The following is an 18,820-nucleotide window of genomic DNA, read 5'->3' as shown; positions in this document are numbered from 1 at the left end:
ATTATATTTTTTTCTTTGTAATTTTTTTCTTAACTCATCTCCTTAGTAGCATAACATAGCATTGACATCCCGATTAATTCACACCTCAATCCAGAAGATGGCGGTAATGCACCATGTTTGCAAACTGCCAATAAAAAACACAGAAGAAGAAGAACAACAACAACAACAACTCTTTTAAAATAAGAGTCTTCTTTCTCTCTGGAACTAGATTTTCTTAACCAAACCTTTGTTTTGAACCCGCTCAAATAAAGTTTATCAAGGCGCTGATCTGTGTTACGTCAGACATTGTGAGCTGGTAAATGTCCCCAGATGTAATAATAAATGAGACAACATATTAATAACAGCGATATTAAGAATCCTACTACTAATCGTGATGTGTGATGAGGAGGAGCAGGTGGCTCGTGAGAGAAGCGGACACACGGCAGTGGTGGACGGGCAGTATTTATATGTCTGGGGCGGATATGTGGTAATAAAACAACAACACATGATTTAACTATTATAACAGTGTAGGACTCAACACAAAGGACTGCCCGTGAGAGGTGCTCGGGCCAGTAAACAGTATTTGCTTCGATCTCAGTCACTAAAATAGATGTTCTGCCTGTGGCAGTTTGTCTGTATGTATTCTGATGAGAATATTATGAAGTTTCAGAATTAAGAGTTTACATTGTATACACACACACACACACACACACACAATTATATGACTTTTTGATTATTTTAAATATGTGACACTGAAATCTTTTTTTTTGAGGTGGGGGGTCAGTGAAAATTTTGTCAGGGCAATCAAAAACCTGAACCACTGACCTGACAGGCCAGTATAATAAATTATTTACGTTGAGCCCTGCAGTGTTTATTGTAAAGACACATTTTAAAGGCTTTCGCATGTTTTCTGAAAGACAGAATTTTCTGTTGTTCCACCATGTTTAACAGCACCTTTATTCATACAAATCTGAATAAGTTTTCTTGAACACAATAAATTTCTTTCTTTCAGTCAGTAGCACATGATGAAGTTTTTTTACGAAGTGACGAGCTTTGGCTGTATGACTTGGAAACTGGTTTATGGTAGGAACGCTTTGTTATTGGCTAAAATTGTAACTCTGTTACTTCACGTAAATCTATCTATCTATCTATCTATCTATCTATCTATCTATCTATCTATCTATCTATCTATCTATCTATCTATCTATCTAGTGAGGTGAGTATCCCTTGCAGGACATTAAAGATGTTATCAAAAGAAAGGAATACTTTGTTACTAAAGTGTACTCTTCATTTTAAAGGATAAAACATCACATGTGTGGCACGATTCCCCCGTCTATGTCAGGGACGTGTGGCTGCATTGTAAATGGATACTTGTATATATTTGGAGGTTGCTGTGATAATGGACAGACAAATGAAGTAAATCCATGTTCCTTGTCCCCCTTGTTTTATTTGCATAAGCCACAAAGGTATCTCTCTAAATATGTTTTGTTTTAGCACTACTCTGTCAGTCTCCAAGATGGAAAGTATATGTGGAGGAAGTTGACACGATATCAGTCGGGGTCTCTGCCATCGCCGCGAGATAAACTGTCCTGCTGGGTACATAAAGGAAGGTTAGGTTTGCTCTTAAAACTTCTGCTTCTAATTTGATCAAGTACATTTTGTGTTAGATTTGATTCAGACTTTGTTAATGTCTTCACACAGAATGATCTACTTTGGGGGATACGGACACAAACATCTGAATGAAATCACTGATCCGAAGAGCTTTGTGGTTGATGAAGCATCATGGGTAATTTGCGATCACGATTAAAGACTGTGTTATTAAATGGGTAATAGATTCAAATCATTGTTTTCTTCTGTCAGGCTGAGGAGGTTTTCTGGGGATGGAATAATGAAATTCATCAATTTGATCCAGAAAACTGCAGCTGGACTGAACCACAGACCTTTGTAAGTCATTCACATTGACCATTAAATGAAGCTGATGCTTAGTTAATGAGTGGTTTTCTGCAACAGGGTCATCGTCCAGCTCCACGCGCGGCTCATGCTGGTGCCACGATTGGTAGTAAAGGTTACATATGTGGTGGAAGAATAAAGGTGAGTTATTATTCCTATGTGTTTTATAGCACCAGCTACTGCCTCAGAGTGAACAGAAAATGAGCACCGTTGTTATTTATTCGACTATTATTATACAGTACATTTCAACCCTAAAGTCTTTTGAGAAGGATCGCTGGAGTGACTCTGTTGTTGTGTTTGGTCTGTTAAGGAGACAAGAACCAGTGATATGTTTTCTATGGATTTGAATTCGTGGACATGGTCAGAAATGTAAGACATTATTTGTTTTCACTCATCTATAATATTTCTTTGCTTATGTACTTCAGATGGCACTCGAGCATTAAGCCTGTAATTGATGTAAAGCTGCTGTCTGTCTTCTGTTGAATTTCACAGTGTACCGACCACAGCAGTGCCTTTAGGCCGATCATGGCACTCGTTGACAGCCGTGTCTGATACTTCACTCTTTCTATTTGGTGGGCTTAGCGTGGACTGCAGACCTATGAGTATGTCAAATAAACAAACATTATTTTAGGCCATGTTTCATTCAAACAATACCATTTTTGCTTTGCTTTTTCCTCTCAGGTGACAGTTGGATATATAATCTGGAGACACAAGGATGGAATCAAATGGAAAATCCAAACCAAGATAAACCTCGGTATGGAAAAGGTTTTTTGTAGCCTTATACATTTTCAGAAAAAGCACTTTGATAACCTTAAGAATTTTTGTATGCACTTGTGATATGATTGGATTAAAAACATACCTATAAGCAGTTGTTATTGTATGTTTTATTCTCTGTTGTTGCTGTTGTTCCTCAGGCTGTGGCACACGGCTTGTGAAGGCAGAGACTCAGATGTAATTGTGTTTGGTGGAAGTCATGATTATATTCTTTTAGTGGATACAGTAAGTCTCTTATGCTGAACAGTTAACATTATAATTGTGACATGCTGTGAGTGAAATGACTCTTTTAGCTGGTTTTCTTTAAAGATTATATCATTTTTATCGAAGGGCCATTCCAAAGATGTGCTTGTCTTTCAAACTCAGCCATACTCACTGTTAAGGTAAATATCAATAAAATAAAAATGAACAGATCCTTAAGATGATTGATCTTTTTGTAAAGTATACCTTGTAATGCAGGGGTGCCCAACCCTGCTCCTGGAGGGCTACCGTCCTGCAGACTTCAGTTCCAACCCAGCTCCAACACACCTGTCTGTAATTATCAAGAAACCCTGAACACCTTGATTAGCTGCTTCAGCTGTGTTTGATTGGAGTTGGATCTAAAATCTGCTTGACAGTAGCCCTCCAGGAACAGGTTTGGGCACCCCTGTTGTAATGCATTAACTAAACATTTTCCTAACCAATAGTTGAAGTAAATATGTGATGATTCATTCTGTGGACTGTGTTGACAATATAATAATAACTAATAAGATTTACTTACACAGATTATGTAAGGACTTCATTGCAAGCCATGCCCGTGTTTTCCAGAACCAGATTCGCCATTTACCACCAAAACTGAGATTTGCTGTGCAGAAAAGGACAACTTTCTTTAGGCCAACAACTAGAAAGCTATAAAATGTTTTTAAAAGAAGTGAAATAAGTGTTAAAATATAACCTACTGCACAATTAAAACGTTTACATTATGGTAAGCAAGTTCTCTTTCATGATTATAAAAATAACTGTTGGAATACTAGAATATGTTTATACTGGAGCGTTGCAAAATAATCCTTATATAAATCCTTGTTTTGCGTTGGTCAGGAATATATTTAAATATACATTTGCTGGAAACTGGAAAAGTGTAAATGTTATTCAGTAGTCACTCAGCTCAAGTTTCATGCAACATTTCATTGGTAAATCTGTGGTCTAGTTTGTTTATAACCTGAATTGTTCCATACTGGCCTTGTGTTATTGTCTCTATAGTGAGAAAAACACTGTGTGTGTGTGTGTGTGTGTGTGTGTGTGTGTGTGTGTGTGTGTGTGTGTGTGTGTGTGTGTGTGTGTGTGTGTGTTTGTTTGTGTACACACACAGGTGCTGGTCATATAATTAGAATATCATCAAAATGTGGATTTATTTCATTAATTCCATTCAAAAAGTGAAACTTGTATATTGTATTCATTCATTACACACAGACTGATATATTTCAAATGTTTATTTCTTTTAATTTTGATGATTATAACTGACAACTAAGGAAAATCCCAACTTCAGTATCTCAGAAAATTACTTAAGACCAATACACAGAAAGGATTTTTAGAAATCTGGGCCAACATAATTATGAACAGGGAAAGTATGAGCATGTACAGAACTCAATACTTAGTTGGGGCTCCTTTTGCCCGAATTACTGCAGCAATATTCGATCAGTCTGACTCTGGCACTGCTCAATTTTTACGAGAGCCCAGGTTGCTCTGATAATGGCTTCAGCTCTTCTGCATTGTTGGGTCTGGCATGCGATATGTTTCCTTTTCACAGTACATCATACATTTTCTATGGGGTTAAGGTCAGGCCACTTAAGAACAGGGATACAATGGTCCTTAAAGGTGCTCTAAGCGAATTGAAGCGTTTTAGACCATAAAACATTTTTTGTTACATACCGGAAACATCTCCTCACTATCTGCTTGCTGCCTGTCCGCTGATCAAACTGTAAAAAAACGCGATCTCTGTAGACAGCCCAGGCTTCACAAACGGCAATATCAACAAATGGCCAAACCTACAAACAGAAACCATAACAAAGTGTTCCAGCCAATAAACGACAAGAAGGATTTGGGGGTGGGGGTTGGGCGCGTTCATGAAAGCACGGAAGGGAGGGGGAGGGGGAGGAGTTAGCTACGCTCTGTCTGTTTGAAAACAGTTCAAACATCAACAGGAAGTGACGTCGCACATTATTCGCTTAGAGCGCCTTTAAACCAGGTACTGGTAGTTTTGGCACTGTGTGCAGGTGACACTATGTGAAATCTGCATCTCCATAAAATTTGCCAGCAGCAGGAAGTGCTCCAAAACGTACTGGTATACGGCTGTTGACCTCAGAAAACACAGTGGACCAACACCAGCAGATGACTCTAAACCATCACTGACTGTGGAAACTTTACACTGGACCTAAAGCAATGTGGACCCTGATTTCCAAAGGAAATGCTAAATTTATTTTCATCAGAGAACATAACTTTGGACCACCCCAGTAATTTTTGTCTTTAGCCCAGGTGAGACGCTTCTGACGCTGTCTGTTGTTCAAGTGGCTTGTGCGACAGCTGAAACCCAGGTCTTGCATAGGTCTGTGCGTAGTAGTTCTTTAAGCACTGAGTCCAGCTGCAGTCCACTCTTTCTGAATCTCCCCCACATTTTTGAATGGGTTTGGTTTCACAACCCTCTCCAGGGTGCGGTTATCCCCAGTGGTGTAGTCTAGATTTTTGTAGTGAGTAGTGTTAATCTACATCTAACTCGGGGCCAAAAGTTACTTAACGGTTAATTAAAATTAAATAAACTGTTTACAATCTTCAATCCGCGGCTAACACATGCATTGAAGGAGAAAAAATATCCACTTTCAATAGCTATTCCTCTTTCAATAGCTATTATCTGACAACTATTGATAACATTACCATGTGTAATTTAATAATGTAAATGTTTTTAATTAATACACATTTAAGATGACCATGAATTAACTCTAATTTGCATAGTCATTGATATAAAAAGCTTATTTTTTTGCATATAATACAAGCATTGTCTAAAAATGAAAATAGACTTTTACTTAATTATTATTAGAAGACCATCATGTAGCCTAATATTAGACACCCAAACCAAAGTAAAGAAAATGATCTTTAATTTGCAAGTCTGAACTGAACATCAACGCAGACATATACATCTTGAACGTAGATATATAAATGAACACAGAGAAAGGAAGTTTAACACTGAAGTACAAGCAAACATGCTGAAAGAGAAACTCAAAACAGCTAAAAACCATCAGGACATTAACACGGGCTTATTTTATTGCATTTGGAGCCTTACCTCCAGATAAATTAATAAACTGGACTTATGTTTTAAATGTTTTTACTCCCATGCGTTGTTAACTTTCCGGATTTTATGTTGCAGCACTGCTCCACTCATTCACTTCTCCACATGGACTGTTTGTTTACAGTGTCGCGTGAGCAGCTAAACTGCAGGTTCAAATTCATTTAGCGCAAAGCAGACCTCTTGATGATGTCAAAGTACCGCGAGGGCGATTCAAAGCAGATTTCTCCATGTGATAACTGCAATCGCTCTCGCGGTACTTTGCTGTCACTCGCATGTGAGTTCTTGTAGCGCCACACCAGTCTGCTCCCCGGTCACTTTCGCCCGCTAATGGTAATTTGATTTCATATGCCGGATTGCGCAGTGCGGCAAACACACCAAATATATAGACTAATATGTATATGCATTTCAACCCACTAAAATAGCAAGTGTAGCATGTTAATTGTCAGTGCTTCACACCTAAATTATGACAAAGTTTGAAATGTCACCAAACCATGCTGTTACGCATCCTCGCCCTATTTTTAGTGGGTATACGGAAATCCTTGACCATTCCTAGTGGGTATACGGCGTATACCTGCGTATCACGTAGACTACACCACTGGTTATTTCTATTGCTTGTACACTGTTTTCTACCACATCTTTTCCTTCCCTTTGCCTTTCTTTTAATATGCTTGGACACGAAGCTCTGTGACCAGCCAGCCTCTTTTGCAATGACCTTTTGTGTCTTGCCCTCCTAGTGCAAGGTGTCAATGGTCGTCTTTTGCCAGCAGTCTTCCCCATGATTGTGTAGCCAGAACTAGACTGAGAGACCATTAAAGGCCTTTGCAGGTGTTTTCAGTTAATTAGCTGATTAGAGTGAGGCACCAGGGGGCTCATTTATAAAGCGTGCGTACGCACAAAACAGGGCTGGAAACGTGCGTACGCCAGTTCCCACGCAAAGGTTGTGATCTATAAAAAAACAAACTTGTTGGGAGACTGGGCTTACAGGGTGGGATCTGAGGATGATTCATGTACGCACACTTGCAGGTGATCTGTGTTTATTAAGGAAACATTGCTTTGGTTTTATTCATTTTTTGGCTTTTGTGCGTACGTAGACTTTTAGTAAGGATCCTACGCGCAGTTTTATAAATGAGACCCCAGGTGTCTTCAAAATTGAACCTTTTCACAATATTCTAAGGATTTTCCTTAGTTGTTAATTATAATCATCAAAATTAAAAGAAATAAACATTCGAAATATATAAGTTTGTGTGTAATGAATGAATGAATATGTGTGTGTGTTCATGTGTGTGTGCGCGTGTGTGTGCAGGCCATTCCACTGAATCAGTTTCATATGCATGGTGTAACTTCAAATTAAAGTGTATTAAAGGGATAGTTCACTTTAAAATGAAGATTCTGTCATCATTTCCTCATCCTCATGTTGTTCTAAACCTGTATGAATTTCTTTTTTTCTGATGAACACAAAAGAAGATATTTTGAGAAATGATGGTAAACACACAGCAGTAAGAGACCATAGACTTCCATAGTAGGAAAACATATTTTGGAAGTATTGTGATAAATGACTAAGAAAATATTTTGATAAATGATGGTAGGCACACAGTTGACGGTACCGATTAAATTCACTTACTGCTGTGTGTTTACCATCATTTCTCAAAATATCTTCTTTTGTGTTCATCAGAAAAAAGAAATTCATGAGGATAAGTAAATGATGGCAGAATTTTCATTTTAAAGTGAACTATCCCTTGAAGTGCATGTACACAAAAAACTCTAGTTTAGTATTTAATTCAATTCAATTCAATTTTATTTATATAGCGATTTTCACAATTGTTAATTGTTGCAAAGCAGCTTTACATGAGTAGATGTAGAAAACACTGAAAATCAATACATAGTATAAGAAGTAGAATATAGCGGCTAAGGATAAACCGTGTAATCGAGCGTATTAATAATGTAACGTATACAGTAAAGTGCTAAGTTAAGCCAAAGTTGGCTGACTCTCCCTGGGACTAAAAAAACCCCTAGGAGAAAACCCAATGAGGACAAAAAACCCTAGGGAGAAATTAATATTTATAATATATAGACACGGTAGGGATAGGAAGCGGGTAAGCGGATTAAACAAAAAAGAACAGATAACATCAAATAAAGGTAACAGGACAGTACATTAAAAATTTGTATGTCCAGACTCCAGAATATGATGCGATTTCCCGTTGAAAAGTCACTTTTTTTCACAAAGCAGCAATGTATTGGAGAAACCGAAGTCATGTAAACCACGTGCGTGCGTGGAGGACTAAAGTGACGTCAGAGCAGAGCAGCTGTCGCCGGTCTCTTGTTGTCATAGCAGGTTTTTGTGGTTACAGTTTCTATGGTTACAGTAGCGGAACAGGATCCATTAGGTACAGTTTATAAACGAACAACGTTTGAATATATAGTGTAAATAACAGCATTACTTGGCAATGGAAGCGCTGAATTTGACACGTGATGAAGTAAATCGATTAAGTGAAGCTCTTAAAGACGAAACTTTCCGTCAATTACTCGGTGATTATGCCGCAGAGATCTCGAACCTGGACAACAAGAGACAATACGAGGAAGACATAAAACAGCTCGAGGCAGACCGAGGCATGCACGTGAAGTTTATTCACCCTGAAGCTCATCACGTGCTGAAGACGAGCATCGCAGGCGGGAAATGTTTCATTAATGTGTGCTCCGATCCACTGATCGATAAACCTTCATGTGAAGCCGCTCGAGACAGAGACGGTAAAGCGGGTCAAAACTGGACTTTACCCTTCAGCCTGACACCCGGCAGACCCGACAAAGACGCTAAAGGGACGGCGTGTGTCATCTATGACGTGGTTTTTCATCCAGACGCTCTTCACATGGCGGTAACAAATGCAAGATTTATGAGGCTGATCAACAGCACTGCTATCAAAGGGATTGAAGACTCTTTTCAAGTTAAATTGGAAACAAGTAAAATAAAGCTGCTGAAGAGCAAATATAAAGGTGTCCCACATCCAGCTGTGATCCGCAAGCCAATACCTGGATATGTGAAACAGATGCAGAGCCCATGTGCGGAAGATCTGTCGTTTCCATATCCAGAACCAGATGTCCAAAGTCCTGCCTGTCCTGATGAAACGAAATCTTCATTCTCCATCCAGCACATAGAACCACATTACACCTTAAAATACAGATCAGTTATTGATTTACAGAATTACAGGTACTCCCGAGATTCGGTCACCGGTGTGCGACCCAAAGACATCATCATCATCATCAATTTACCTCTGCTCGCATCTGCTCGTGATGTTGATGTTAATGTGACAGAGAGACTCTTCATCCTAAAGGCCCAGAAACCATCATATAAACTGGAGCTTCTCCTCTCATACCCTGTGGATGAAGATAAAGGAGATGCGAAATTCAACAAAACTACAAAGCAGCTGACAATAACTCTTCCTGTTTTACCAGAGCAAAGCACCAAATTACCTCAGATAAAATGTGATGATGATGATGAAGAAGAGAAGAGAGAGTCTGAGGGTAAAGCAGGACTGCTGGCTCACCAGGATAAAGAAAAGCTATGCGAGACACAACACACCGATTTAAACTGTGATATTTTAACCCAGTCCACGAGTGACAGATGTGGGCAGATAAATGTTGCCTTAGAATCGCTGTGTTTATCAAACAGTTGTGATGTCGGTGAAACGGAAACACCTCTCAAAACTGAGGAAACGAATTATTTCCCTAACACATGTGTCGCAGAAATCAGTCTGGATGATCAAGAAATTGATTCTGATATGAACATCAATCCACACGAGGTCAGTCAGCATATAACAGTGTACTTATCATGACATATACAGCATTCAGTCATTTATTCAATTAGACGTTAGTAAAATATGCACAATTGTCTTTCTTTTTCATAGATGTTTGTCAGCGAAGATTCTGTGAGAGCAGCTAAAGAGTTTGAGAGAAAACCAACAACGACATTTCAGGCTACAGCAGAACTTAGACAAGAGCCACTGATGTCCCATGACACAGAAAGAATACATCAGCAAACCAGCAATTCAATGACACAAACACAACTGAATCAGGACCCTAAAGATGAAGAAGTGGATTTGAATTTAATCGAACCGCTGTCACTAAAGCCACAGACCAGAAAAGAGCCCAACTTTGCACTAAAACATGGGACTGACATGATTGCGGCCTTAACTGAGGAAATCATGGTCCAGTTAAAGGAACCTGAAGATGCTGGAAATAACTCAAGGTCTCGTCCTGCAGATTCGGGAGAAGCCAATTCTGATGAAAAGGAAATGATTATCTGTGACTACAAGACCTCTGCTGCCCTGTGTTTCCAAAACTCTCTCTGCTTTGATTTGGACTGATAGGGGTCAAATTAAATAAGCATTTTACATTTGGGAGTTCTTGTAGCCTTCATTTATTGATCCCCAATCGGTTCACTTACCACAGCCATTTGTTCTTTGTATACATTGTTTAAATGAAAATAACGTAAAACTGTTAAATAAATGCAATTAAATGAGTTATAGTGTTGGGTTTCCATCTTAATTTAGGAATACATCATTTATTGAAGTCATGCAAATCAAATGTAACAAAGAAACAAAATGCTAATTTTAAGGCACTACAATTAGTTTAATAAGTTTTATTTGTTTAACAACATTTATTGTGATGGAGGATCTCCTAAACATGAATCAGAAAAAAATAAAACAAACACTGAAAAACACAAGCTGTTGCTCGTTGGATGATATCTGCACACCTTCAACAAAGATGACACACAAAACATCACTGCTACCATTAACAAACATAAAAACAAAGACTAAACATCATCTCAGGCCATGCTGAACACACTTGTCCATGAACTCACAGTAACACAAAAGCGAGCAGAAATGTCTCTGCACTGGAGCTTCTGTGCCGCCCATGTTGTCCACTAACACCACAGTGTGAGACACCAGATGCAGGTTCATACTGACAGCGGTCTGGATGTAGGAGTTCACGCAGGCTCGGCCGCAGTCACACGTTTTAAAGAATTCCAACTCGTGACATAAGTGAAAGGGAATGATATGAGGTCCATACGGGATTCTGCAATGAACGAAACACATTAATAAACATCAAATGACATTTCATCAGCATTCCTCACACTTTCATCAGCCCTCACCTATGGTTAACCACAGCACGCAGCGTCAGCTCCTGTAGTGCCAGCGGGAACGTGAGATGGATTGTGTGTTCGAGAGCATTAGCTTGAGTAAACGGGTTACCAAACAGATCCAAGTTTTCCAGACTCAGCTTTCTGAAGTCTCCAGGAAGCACAGTGAGCTGGTTATGAGAAGCAGAGAGGAACCGCATCTTTGCGAGTTGCCCAATTTGAAAAGGGAGTTGTACTAGTTTGTTATCGTCCAGTTTTAGGTTCACTAGTTCCTGCAGCTGGCAGAAGCGAGCAGGCAGAACCTTTAGTTGGTTCTGGCTCAAGTCAAGATGCTGAAGAGACGCTTGCAGAGTTGAGACACACAAAGCATCGCTGAAACTCTCCAGATGGTTATTGTGAAGAATTAATTCGGCGAGAAAGCTCAAGTCCCCAATAGTGGACGGCAACTTCTTGATGTGATTGTTGCTGAGATCCAACCTGCGCAAAGCTTTGAGCGAAAGCATGCGCATGTCCACTCTTGACAGCTTGCAATAGGACACCTGCAGCTGCTCCAGGGAATAAGGGAAGTTGGATGTGAGCGGATAGTCTTTCTTGGACAAGATGGTGAGCTTCTTCTTAGGTTTTTCAACGTCTCTGGCCCGGGCCGGCGTTAGCGTGGACAAAGTGAGGGTGTCCGTGTCACTTCCCCGATGTGCAAGGCGGGCAGCAGAGAGAAAGTTTTTCAAGCCATTGATATCAGCCTGCAGCAAAAAGACACACAATACATCAAGCAAGAATCATTTCAAACATTTTACAAAGTCTGAGAGAGAGAGAAAGAGAGAGAGAGAGAGAGAGAGAGAGAGAAAGAAAGAAAGAGAAGAGAGACTTGGTGTGATTTCAACCCCATACAGCTAAACAGTAAAACTAAACACTTGTTCCTAAATCAAGGTGCTACCCAAGAAAACAAGACCTGTGTTGAGCAGTAACACTTTACTAGAAATACGTTAAGGGAAAAAGCATTATTTATTTACTTGTGTAAGCTAGCATGAAAAATGGAGATTGATTGTGTGATTGACTTGTGTTGGACAAAGTATCATGAGAGCAATCTGAATAAATAAAGCTTACAATAAAGCTTTCAAAACGCGTTTGCATGTGTGTGTGTGTGTGTGTCTGTCTGTCTGTCTGTCTGTCTATACTGTGTGTGTGTGTGTGTGTGTGTGTGTGTGTGTGTGTGTGTGTGTGTGTGTGTGTGTGTGTGTGTGTGTGTGTGTGTGTGTGTGTGTGTCTTTCTGTGTATACAGTACAAGTTTGTGTGTGTTTATTTTAAGAATATTCTGTTGAATTCTGCAAAAGTTTTTCATTAAGACAGCATTTTCTGTGATTAAAATGTAGAGATGAGTTGATTCACTCAAATAATGTAGTATTGGAGTATATGGAAGAACAAAACACATCTTAAAAACAACAAAGATTTACTGCTGCTTCAAAAAAATTGCCAATTTAAAGTAGAAGAAGTGAGATCTCATTCTTACTTTACTCAAACAGATGTCAACAGCCGGTTCCTTGAGTCGAACCGTAGCTTTGCCCTCTTCAACAAACCACGTAAAAAACTTTTCAATATTCTCCTTCAGCTGGACAGAAAAAATCCAATGACACATCTGCACAACATCTGTAAGAACAACTTACAAGCAAAAGCCAGTAATAAAAAAAATTGCACTCAGTCCTCAATAGTCAATGCCTTCACTCAATAACAGGCATATAAACATCATGAAGTAAAGCATCATATAATAGTTTTCAGTAAGGAAGTCTTGCCTTGTACTTGGATCCACTTCTGTCTTTAGCAGTGCAGATCAGTAAATACAAACTGCTGTTCTGGGAACTTTTGTCCACATGTTTGCCGATGGATAAAACTGCTCGACTGGGTTTGCCTTTATTCTTCATACCGAATGTTGGTAACATCCGATTAACAACTTCCACATCACACTGCAACTTCATCCTGCCACACAAACACTGAACTGTGAATGAGACACAGACGGACATCTAGACTGCATGTTTGGGTTAATCAGGGTAAGACAAATTAAAGTCCAAAATCATCACAATCCGTGTCGGTGCAATGTTATTTTAAGATGTAAACACTTTTACACGAGCATCGAGTTCAAGCAATGGTGTACATAGGATTACTAACTGGTTAGGAGATCAACTGGTGAACATAACTCACCATAAATCTGCTAGAGTTAAATAACAATGAAATCAGTAACAAATTGAACAAACCTGTATTTGTGAGCGCTCGCCCTTCGCGTTTTTCTGTTTCAATTCAGATTTTTAACAAACCGACAGATCCATAACAGACCTAAAGCTCACGCGATGAATGAAACCGATTACTGAAAATAACAAATCGATTAACATAACTGTTTAGTTAACGTAAACTCCACTTTAATCATGTTTGATCTGTTACGTAACGCGCGTATGACGTTCATCGTTCCGCGCGCTTCCACAATTTGCACATGCGCAGTAAACATCACACCGACCTCAGAAATATGGCGACGTAACATTACCAGCAGGAATTTCCGGCAAGAGATTTACACACTGAAATAGTTTGAAATGAAATGAGCGAATTTGTTTTCACGAGTCGATGATTTAACAGAAAAGGGTTTCAGCGTTATTAGTTTTCACTCGTGTGAGTATTTCATGCCATTACATTGCACAGGGCGCGCATCAATCAAAACAACAACACCGTCACGCGTACGATTGTTTACAAAAGATTCAGTTTGTTTATTTGTCACATACACAGTTTTACAGATACAACTTACATTAAAATGAAGCTCTGGTCAGCTTTCTTACATTGCGTAAGTTATACACATTATAGAAAATGGGTTATAATAAAATACAAAATAGCAATAATTTAAAAAGTAGAATAACAAATGTGAACAGAGTTAATTACAAAATAAAAGTAATAAAAATGAAAACAAGTGGGATAAAAATATAAATTTAAATGTAAACAGGGGTCGTAATAAAATATAAAAAATAGCAGCGGTAATAAAATAAGTAGGATAATCATAAAAGTGAAGCACAGTTATGATAAACATTGACACTGAGGCAACAGTGTGAAGTATGTAAGGAATTTGCATAATAAGGGAAGTACAAATATGTGTAATGTTATCATGGTAGTAACAGTACAAACGAGTGCTGTGGAATTAAGATTCATTTATTGCGAGACAGACATGTCCATGTTAAAGTGGCCTGAGGAAGGAGTTGATTATTCATCTGCACTGAACACAATTAATTATATTTTTCTACTTGGACATTATTATAGAACAACATTATATGATCTTTACTGCTATAAAATCTCTCTCTCTCTCTCTCTCTCTCTCTCTCTCTCTCTCTCTCTCTCATCTATAATAATAACAAAGTTGGAACCATAACAAAAAAATGGAGGATCAAGATAATGTGCAAAACATGGAAGATGATGTGAGGGGTTTTGAATGGGATGCAGGACGTGAGGACAGAGACTTTGAGTGGCTGGAGGATGATGATGAAGAAGAAGAGGAGAGGTTTGTGTCCAGCAGAAGTCCAGCGGAGCGCAGCGGTCACATCGCAGTGACTGATGGCAGCTTTATGTTTGTGTGGGGGGGCTATAAGGTCAGTCATTCTCATATAACATCAAACTGCACTCAAATCTGGAACATTTCTAATCTTTCAACATTTTTGTCATTTTATTAGAATGGTGATGCTGAAGCTACTGAATTTATTGATTTGTACTTGCCAAAGAATGACATCTGGATATACAACATGGAGACAGGAAGATGGTAAATTTACTCTGAATGTCACATGGGGCTGAAAGGCATGTTAGTTAGGGTTAATAAAATGTTGATAATTAATGGATGATCTGCAGGAGCATGAGGCGTTCAGAGGGAGACGTACCAAACTCCATGTCAGGCAGCTGTGGCTCATGTGTGGATGGGTTTCTCTATCTGTTTGGAGGTCACCACGCCAGAGGAAACACAAATCTGGTAAGAATTTCTGGTCCCAGAGAAAGACGTTTGTTTCGGTTCTTAAATTCAAAGCTTTACAATCACTTATTTTGCGTCCTGTAGGTTTATCGGGTTTCTCTAAGATCCTTTACGTTCCGCTGGGAAATGATGAGTGAGGTAAAGGGCCTGGCACCAACGAGTAAAGACAAACTAGGCTGTTGGGTTTACAAAAACAAGTACGTGTCTTTGATTTAGCTATAACTCAATTGGTTACGGGTTAACTTCTTGAGTTAGGAATTCTGTATGAAAACATTTACGTGCATGTTTAAAGGGGACAGAGAATGAAAAACCATTTTTACCTTGTCTTTGTTGAATAATTGTAGTCTACCCGCATTCACGAACAAACATACAAAAAGTTCTAGACATGCTAAACATCTGAGTCTCATAGAAATTCCTCTTTTAGAAATGTCAGCCAGAAAACGGCCCAATCTGAAAAACTGATGCTTATGACATCACAGGCATCTCACTGCCCCTCCACTTTAAAATAATTGGCTACATTTTTTGAGTGGCAGCAAAGTCAGCCAATCAGTAATGAGATTGCAAGTTAAGCCAGTAGGGGGAGCCAAATAGGTGCAAAACCACTTGTTTAAAATCCCCCACCCTAATAGAGCTATCTGAGAGAGGTTTTTAGGAAGCTTCTAAGGCATTACAAACCCAAACAAAACATTTTTTGTCTACATGTCACATCACAGAACAAGGATAAATACCCCGTTCAATCATTCTATGTCACCTTTAACATGCAAATACCGTATGTGTGCATGCACTACTAATGAATGAGACCCATTGACTTCCTCTAGTTTTTGTCATCTGTTCACACAGGCTGGTGTATTTTGGTGGCTACGGCTACATCCCACCACCCGGTCACAGAGGAACATTTGAACTAGATGAAAATTCATTCACGGTGAGTTAGTATTTGTTCTCACATGTGAGATTTCCTAGTTATTCTTATGGTTACCATCAGAGGGGTAAAGTAATGAAGGACTTTTACGCACTACTCAAGTAACTGTGTGTTTTTTACTTTACTACATTCCAATGAATAAAATTGTACTCGTCACTCCACAACATTTCATAAATACAAGTGGTTTTTTTACCCATAATACTTAAGTACATTCAAAATGTAGTACATTCTAGTTAAAAGTTGATTAAAAAATTTTGATGTTAGATTTTCAATGAAATTAGGTATTAAATGAAATGTAGTGGATTCAGAACGCTTTAGAATGTAGTAAAGTTAAAGAAAAACACTCTGATAAAGTACAGATACTTGAAAAATGTACTTTATTAAAGTTAAAGTATCACTGGTTACCATCACTAACAGTACTCTTATGTTTAATAATTTACCAGTTTTCTATTATTTCTATACTTTTATTTTAATGTCTCTTTCTAAAATCTTTTAGAATTTTTTCACTATAGAAATAAATTTGAATTTAATTTTAACAAATGATGAGGTGTTGTTTTCTCAGGGAAACCACGTTGGCCGAGGCTGGAACAATCACATACACGTTCTGGATCTTGAGACGTTAACCTGGACCCAACCCATCACAAAGGTGAAAGCACTTGACTAATTCCTCTAATACCCTAACCTGTAACGGATTGCTGTTGACTGTCTGTACTGTATGTGGACAGGGAAACGCACCGTCCCCTCGGGCAGCTCACGCCTGCGCCACTCTGGGTAACAGAGGTTACGTCTTTGGAGGCCGCTATATGGTGCGTGATTGTTTAGTTAATTTAACAGAGAACCAAACTACTAAATTAACTTACAGTTAGGATTCATCCTCTCCGTCGTGCCAATGTAATTTTTTGTTGAAAAACTTCAATCTATTTCAGGATCATCGACTCAATGATTTGTACTACATCAACCTGGACACGTGGACATGGAGTGAAATGTAAGTTAAGTGAATTTATAGTAGTTGAAAGGTGAAATTGATCTGCATAATTGACTCTGTTTGCAGCCTCTTAAATTTATAATCCTATCACAGCATAACAGGGATTAGAAATGATTGAATAAATAGAAAATCGCTGAACTTTTATTTAGGTTGAGGTGCAGACTTTGCATGTACGCTGTGGCTATTAAAACTGCTGTTAGGTTAGGTTATATACCACTTTATAAGCACATTTTTCAAAAAAAATCAACATTTTCGGTGTAAATCTGAGGAACTTTCGTAGGACATTCGGTAAAGAATGTGCAGTTGTAAAGGTTAAGGGCAGAGCTTAGCTAGGGTTTTAAACCATGACTGTGCCGTAAGGTTTGTGCTCATGTTCAGGTGTGTTCCTCAAAACGGTCCAGCAGGTCGTTCATGGCATTCTCTGACCCCGGTGTCACCCGATCATCTCTTTGTGTTTGGTGGGTTTACCACCAACAGAGAAACACTGAGTGAGTGACGCTTAAAATCATCTGGCACAGCGAGGAGCGAGCATGCACACGCTTTATTTTGAGCTTTTGTTTTCTAGGTGATGCTTGGATCTATTGCATCAATACAAACGAGTGGAAATCAGTGAATCACAAACACAATGCGCGTCCCAGGTGTGTCTGGGTTCTGACATTAATCAGATTTTGTCATCCGTGTTTCATTGGCGAGGTGATGTACATGTGTGTCTTCTGCAGACTTTGGCACACGGCGTGTTTAGGTCCTGATGGTGAAGTATTTGTGTTTGGAGGATGTGCCAATAATCTTCTCTCTCAACAACAAGCTGTGAGATTTTATTTGATTTTATTGATATGAGTCATTTCTTTAGCCGGCGAAGAGATTTGTCTCCCTTTTGTTAAATGTACATCCATTGTTTTACATTTATACAGATTTCATAGTTTTCTTTTTTGAACATGGGTAGGTAAAAATCCTTGTTTTAAATCTGGTTCTCACTTAAATTTATGGATGTTTTCCTCATCTTATTTACAGGCTCATAGCAACGAGCTGTTGGTATTCAATGTTCAGCCCAAATCGCTGCTCAGGTGAGTTATTTGTCCAAAGCAGGACACGTTTGATTGTCTCTCGTTCTCTCTGTGTTCATTGTGCTGTATGGATATTTAGGTTGTGTGTAGATGCAGCAGTCAGGTATAGGAAACAGATGGAGCATCTATGGGATGTTTTGCCTAAACATCTGCTGCTTCAACTGAAACAGAGAATTGTGGGAGACGCTTGAAGACCAAGACTTGCTATCGCTGTAAAGACTTCTGTGATGAGAGTGTTTCTTGTGGATTATAAATATTTTGTTGCTTTGATGATCAATTTCTTGTAGCGAAAGTTAAATTTCTTATTTATTACCTGCGTTGCACAAAATTCAGGTGTTTTTTGTCTTATTGTTGTTAAAAATTATTGTTTTCTTGTGGTGATGTTAAACTGTAGAATAAAATTTTATAATATCCAAACACTTTTTTTGTATGCAATGATTAGCACCCGTTAGGGACATTAAATAGAAATGGTTAATTGTCTGCCAACTTCAAACTCTTTTAACATCACAAAAAAAATGCAATTATCCAAGATGAATCACAATTCTTCTCATGATCAAATGTAAGTTGTTATCCACGGCTATCAGATGATTTTAAGATGGCCTTAAACGTAGCTTCAACTTCTTGAAACTTCTTTTTGCTTCTCAGCTAAAATCTTTTTAATGTTTGAACAATAAAGTGACACAGTAAGCAGTAAGACCGCAAATAATCGC

At 38.6% G+C, this 18,820-nt stretch overlaps 4 protein-coding genes and 1 long non-coding RNA gene across 12 annotated transcripts; 3 read left to right on the top strand and 2 right to left on the bottom strand.

Moving 5' to 3' along the window:
* The first annotated feature begins 134 nt into the window (after positions 1-134).
* LOC135761028 (kelch domain-containing protein 1) lies at positions 135-4,001 on the top strand. 4 transcript variants are annotated; one of them, XM_065275111.2, is made up of 13 exons: positions 135-466; positions 992-1,062; positions 1,278-1,395; positions 1,474-1,589; positions 1,681-1,765; positions 1,840-1,923; positions 1,990-2,070; positions 2,240-2,298; positions 2,422-2,531; positions 2,611-2,683; positions 2,844-2,928; positions 3,013-3,086; positions 3,511-4,001. In XM_065275111.2, the coding sequence occupies exons 1-13, from the start codon at positions 374-376 to the stop codon at positions 3,539-3,541; spliced, it is 1,080 nt and encodes a 359-aa protein (XP_065131183.1). In that variant the 5' UTR covers positions 135-373; the 3' UTR covers positions 3,542-4,001. The 4 variants fall into 4 exon arrangements, with proteins under 4 accessions (XP_065131183.1, XP_065131181.1, XP_065131184.1 ...); XM_065275109.2 differs by having other exon boundaries at positions 136-466; positions 3,468-3,998; XM_065275112.2 differs by having other exon boundaries at positions 137-466; positions 3,034-3,086; positions 3,511-3,998.
* LOC135761030 (uncharacterized) lies at positions 3,110-9,617 on the bottom strand. The gene is made up of 4 exons (XR_010537677.1): positions 9,488-9,617; positions 9,287-9,391; positions 9,047-9,185; positions 3,110-3,547 (listed from the first exon to the last, which is right to left on the bottom strand). It is a non-coding gene; the product is annotated as an uncharacterized lncRNA (long non-coding RNA).
* On the top strand, positions 7,729-10,438 carry dnaaf2 (dynein axonemal assembly factor 2). The gene is made up of 2 exons (XM_065275096.2): positions 7,729-9,816; positions 9,922-10,438. The coding sequence occupies exons 1-2, from the start codon at positions 8,467-8,469 to the stop codon at positions 10,378-10,380; spliced, it is 1,809 nt and encodes a 602-aa protein (XP_065131168.1). The 5' UTR covers positions 7,729-8,466; the 3' UTR covers positions 10,381-10,438.
* Positions 10,439-10,616: 178 nt separating this feature from the next.
* On the bottom strand, positions 10,617-13,613 carry lrr1 (leucine rich repeat protein 1). Of its 3 annotated transcripts, none has more exons than XM_065275107.2 (5): positions 13,404-13,613; positions 12,945-13,147; positions 12,665-12,763; positions 11,169-11,896; positions 10,617-11,092 (listed from the first exon to the last, which is right to left on the bottom strand). In XM_065275107.2, exons 2-5 carry the CDS (start codon positions 13,125-13,127, stop codon positions 10,837-10,839), a joined length of 1,266 nt encoding a protein of 421 aa, XP_065131179.1. In that variant the 5' UTR covers positions 13,128-13,147; positions 13,404-13,613; the 3' UTR covers positions 10,617-10,836. The 3 variants fall into 3 exon arrangements, with proteins under 3 accessions (XP_065131179.1, XP_065131180.1, XP_065131178.1); XM_065275108.2 differs by having other exon boundaries at positions 12,945-13,142; XM_065275106.2 differs by having other exon boundaries at positions 10,620-11,092; positions 12,945-13,128; positions 13,404-13,612.
* Positions 13,614-13,653: 40 nt separating this feature from the next.
* Positions 13,654-18,529, top strand: klhdc2 (kelch domain containing 2). Of its 3 annotated transcripts, XM_065275098.2 has the most exons (14): positions 13,655-13,809; positions 14,543-14,771; positions 14,853-14,938; positions 15,025-15,142; positions 15,227-15,339; positions 15,983-16,064; positions 16,624-16,707; positions 16,787-16,867; positions 16,988-17,046; positions 17,425-17,534; positions 17,612-17,684; positions 17,766-17,853; positions 18,058-18,110; positions 18,190-18,528. In XM_065275098.2, the coding sequence occupies exons 2-14, from the start codon at positions 14,562-14,564 to the stop codon at positions 18,299-18,301; spliced, it is 1,269 nt and encodes a 422-aa protein (XP_065131170.1). In that variant the 5' UTR covers positions 13,655-13,809; positions 14,543-14,561; the 3' UTR covers positions 18,302-18,528. The 3 variants fall into 3 exon arrangements, with proteins under 3 accessions (XP_073668607.1, XP_065131170.1, XP_065131169.1); XM_073812506.1 differs by having other exon boundaries at positions 13,654-13,809; positions 17,612-17,853; positions 18,201-18,529; XM_065275097.2 differs by having other exon boundaries at positions 17,612-17,853.
* The last annotated feature ends 291 nt before the right edge of the window (positions 18,530-18,820 follow it).

The sequence above is a fragment of the Paramisgurnus dabryanus genome, chromosome 17 (genome assembly GCF_030506205.2).
Source record: "Paramisgurnus dabryanus chromosome 17, PD_genome_1.1, whole genome shotgun sequence".
Lineage (NCBI taxonomy): Eukaryota > Metazoa > Chordata > Actinopteri > Cypriniformes > Cobitidae > Paramisgurnus > Paramisgurnus dabryanus.
The sequence above is the reverse complement of the archived record's forward strand: the minus strand, read 5'-3'. Positions and strand labels throughout refer to the sequence as shown.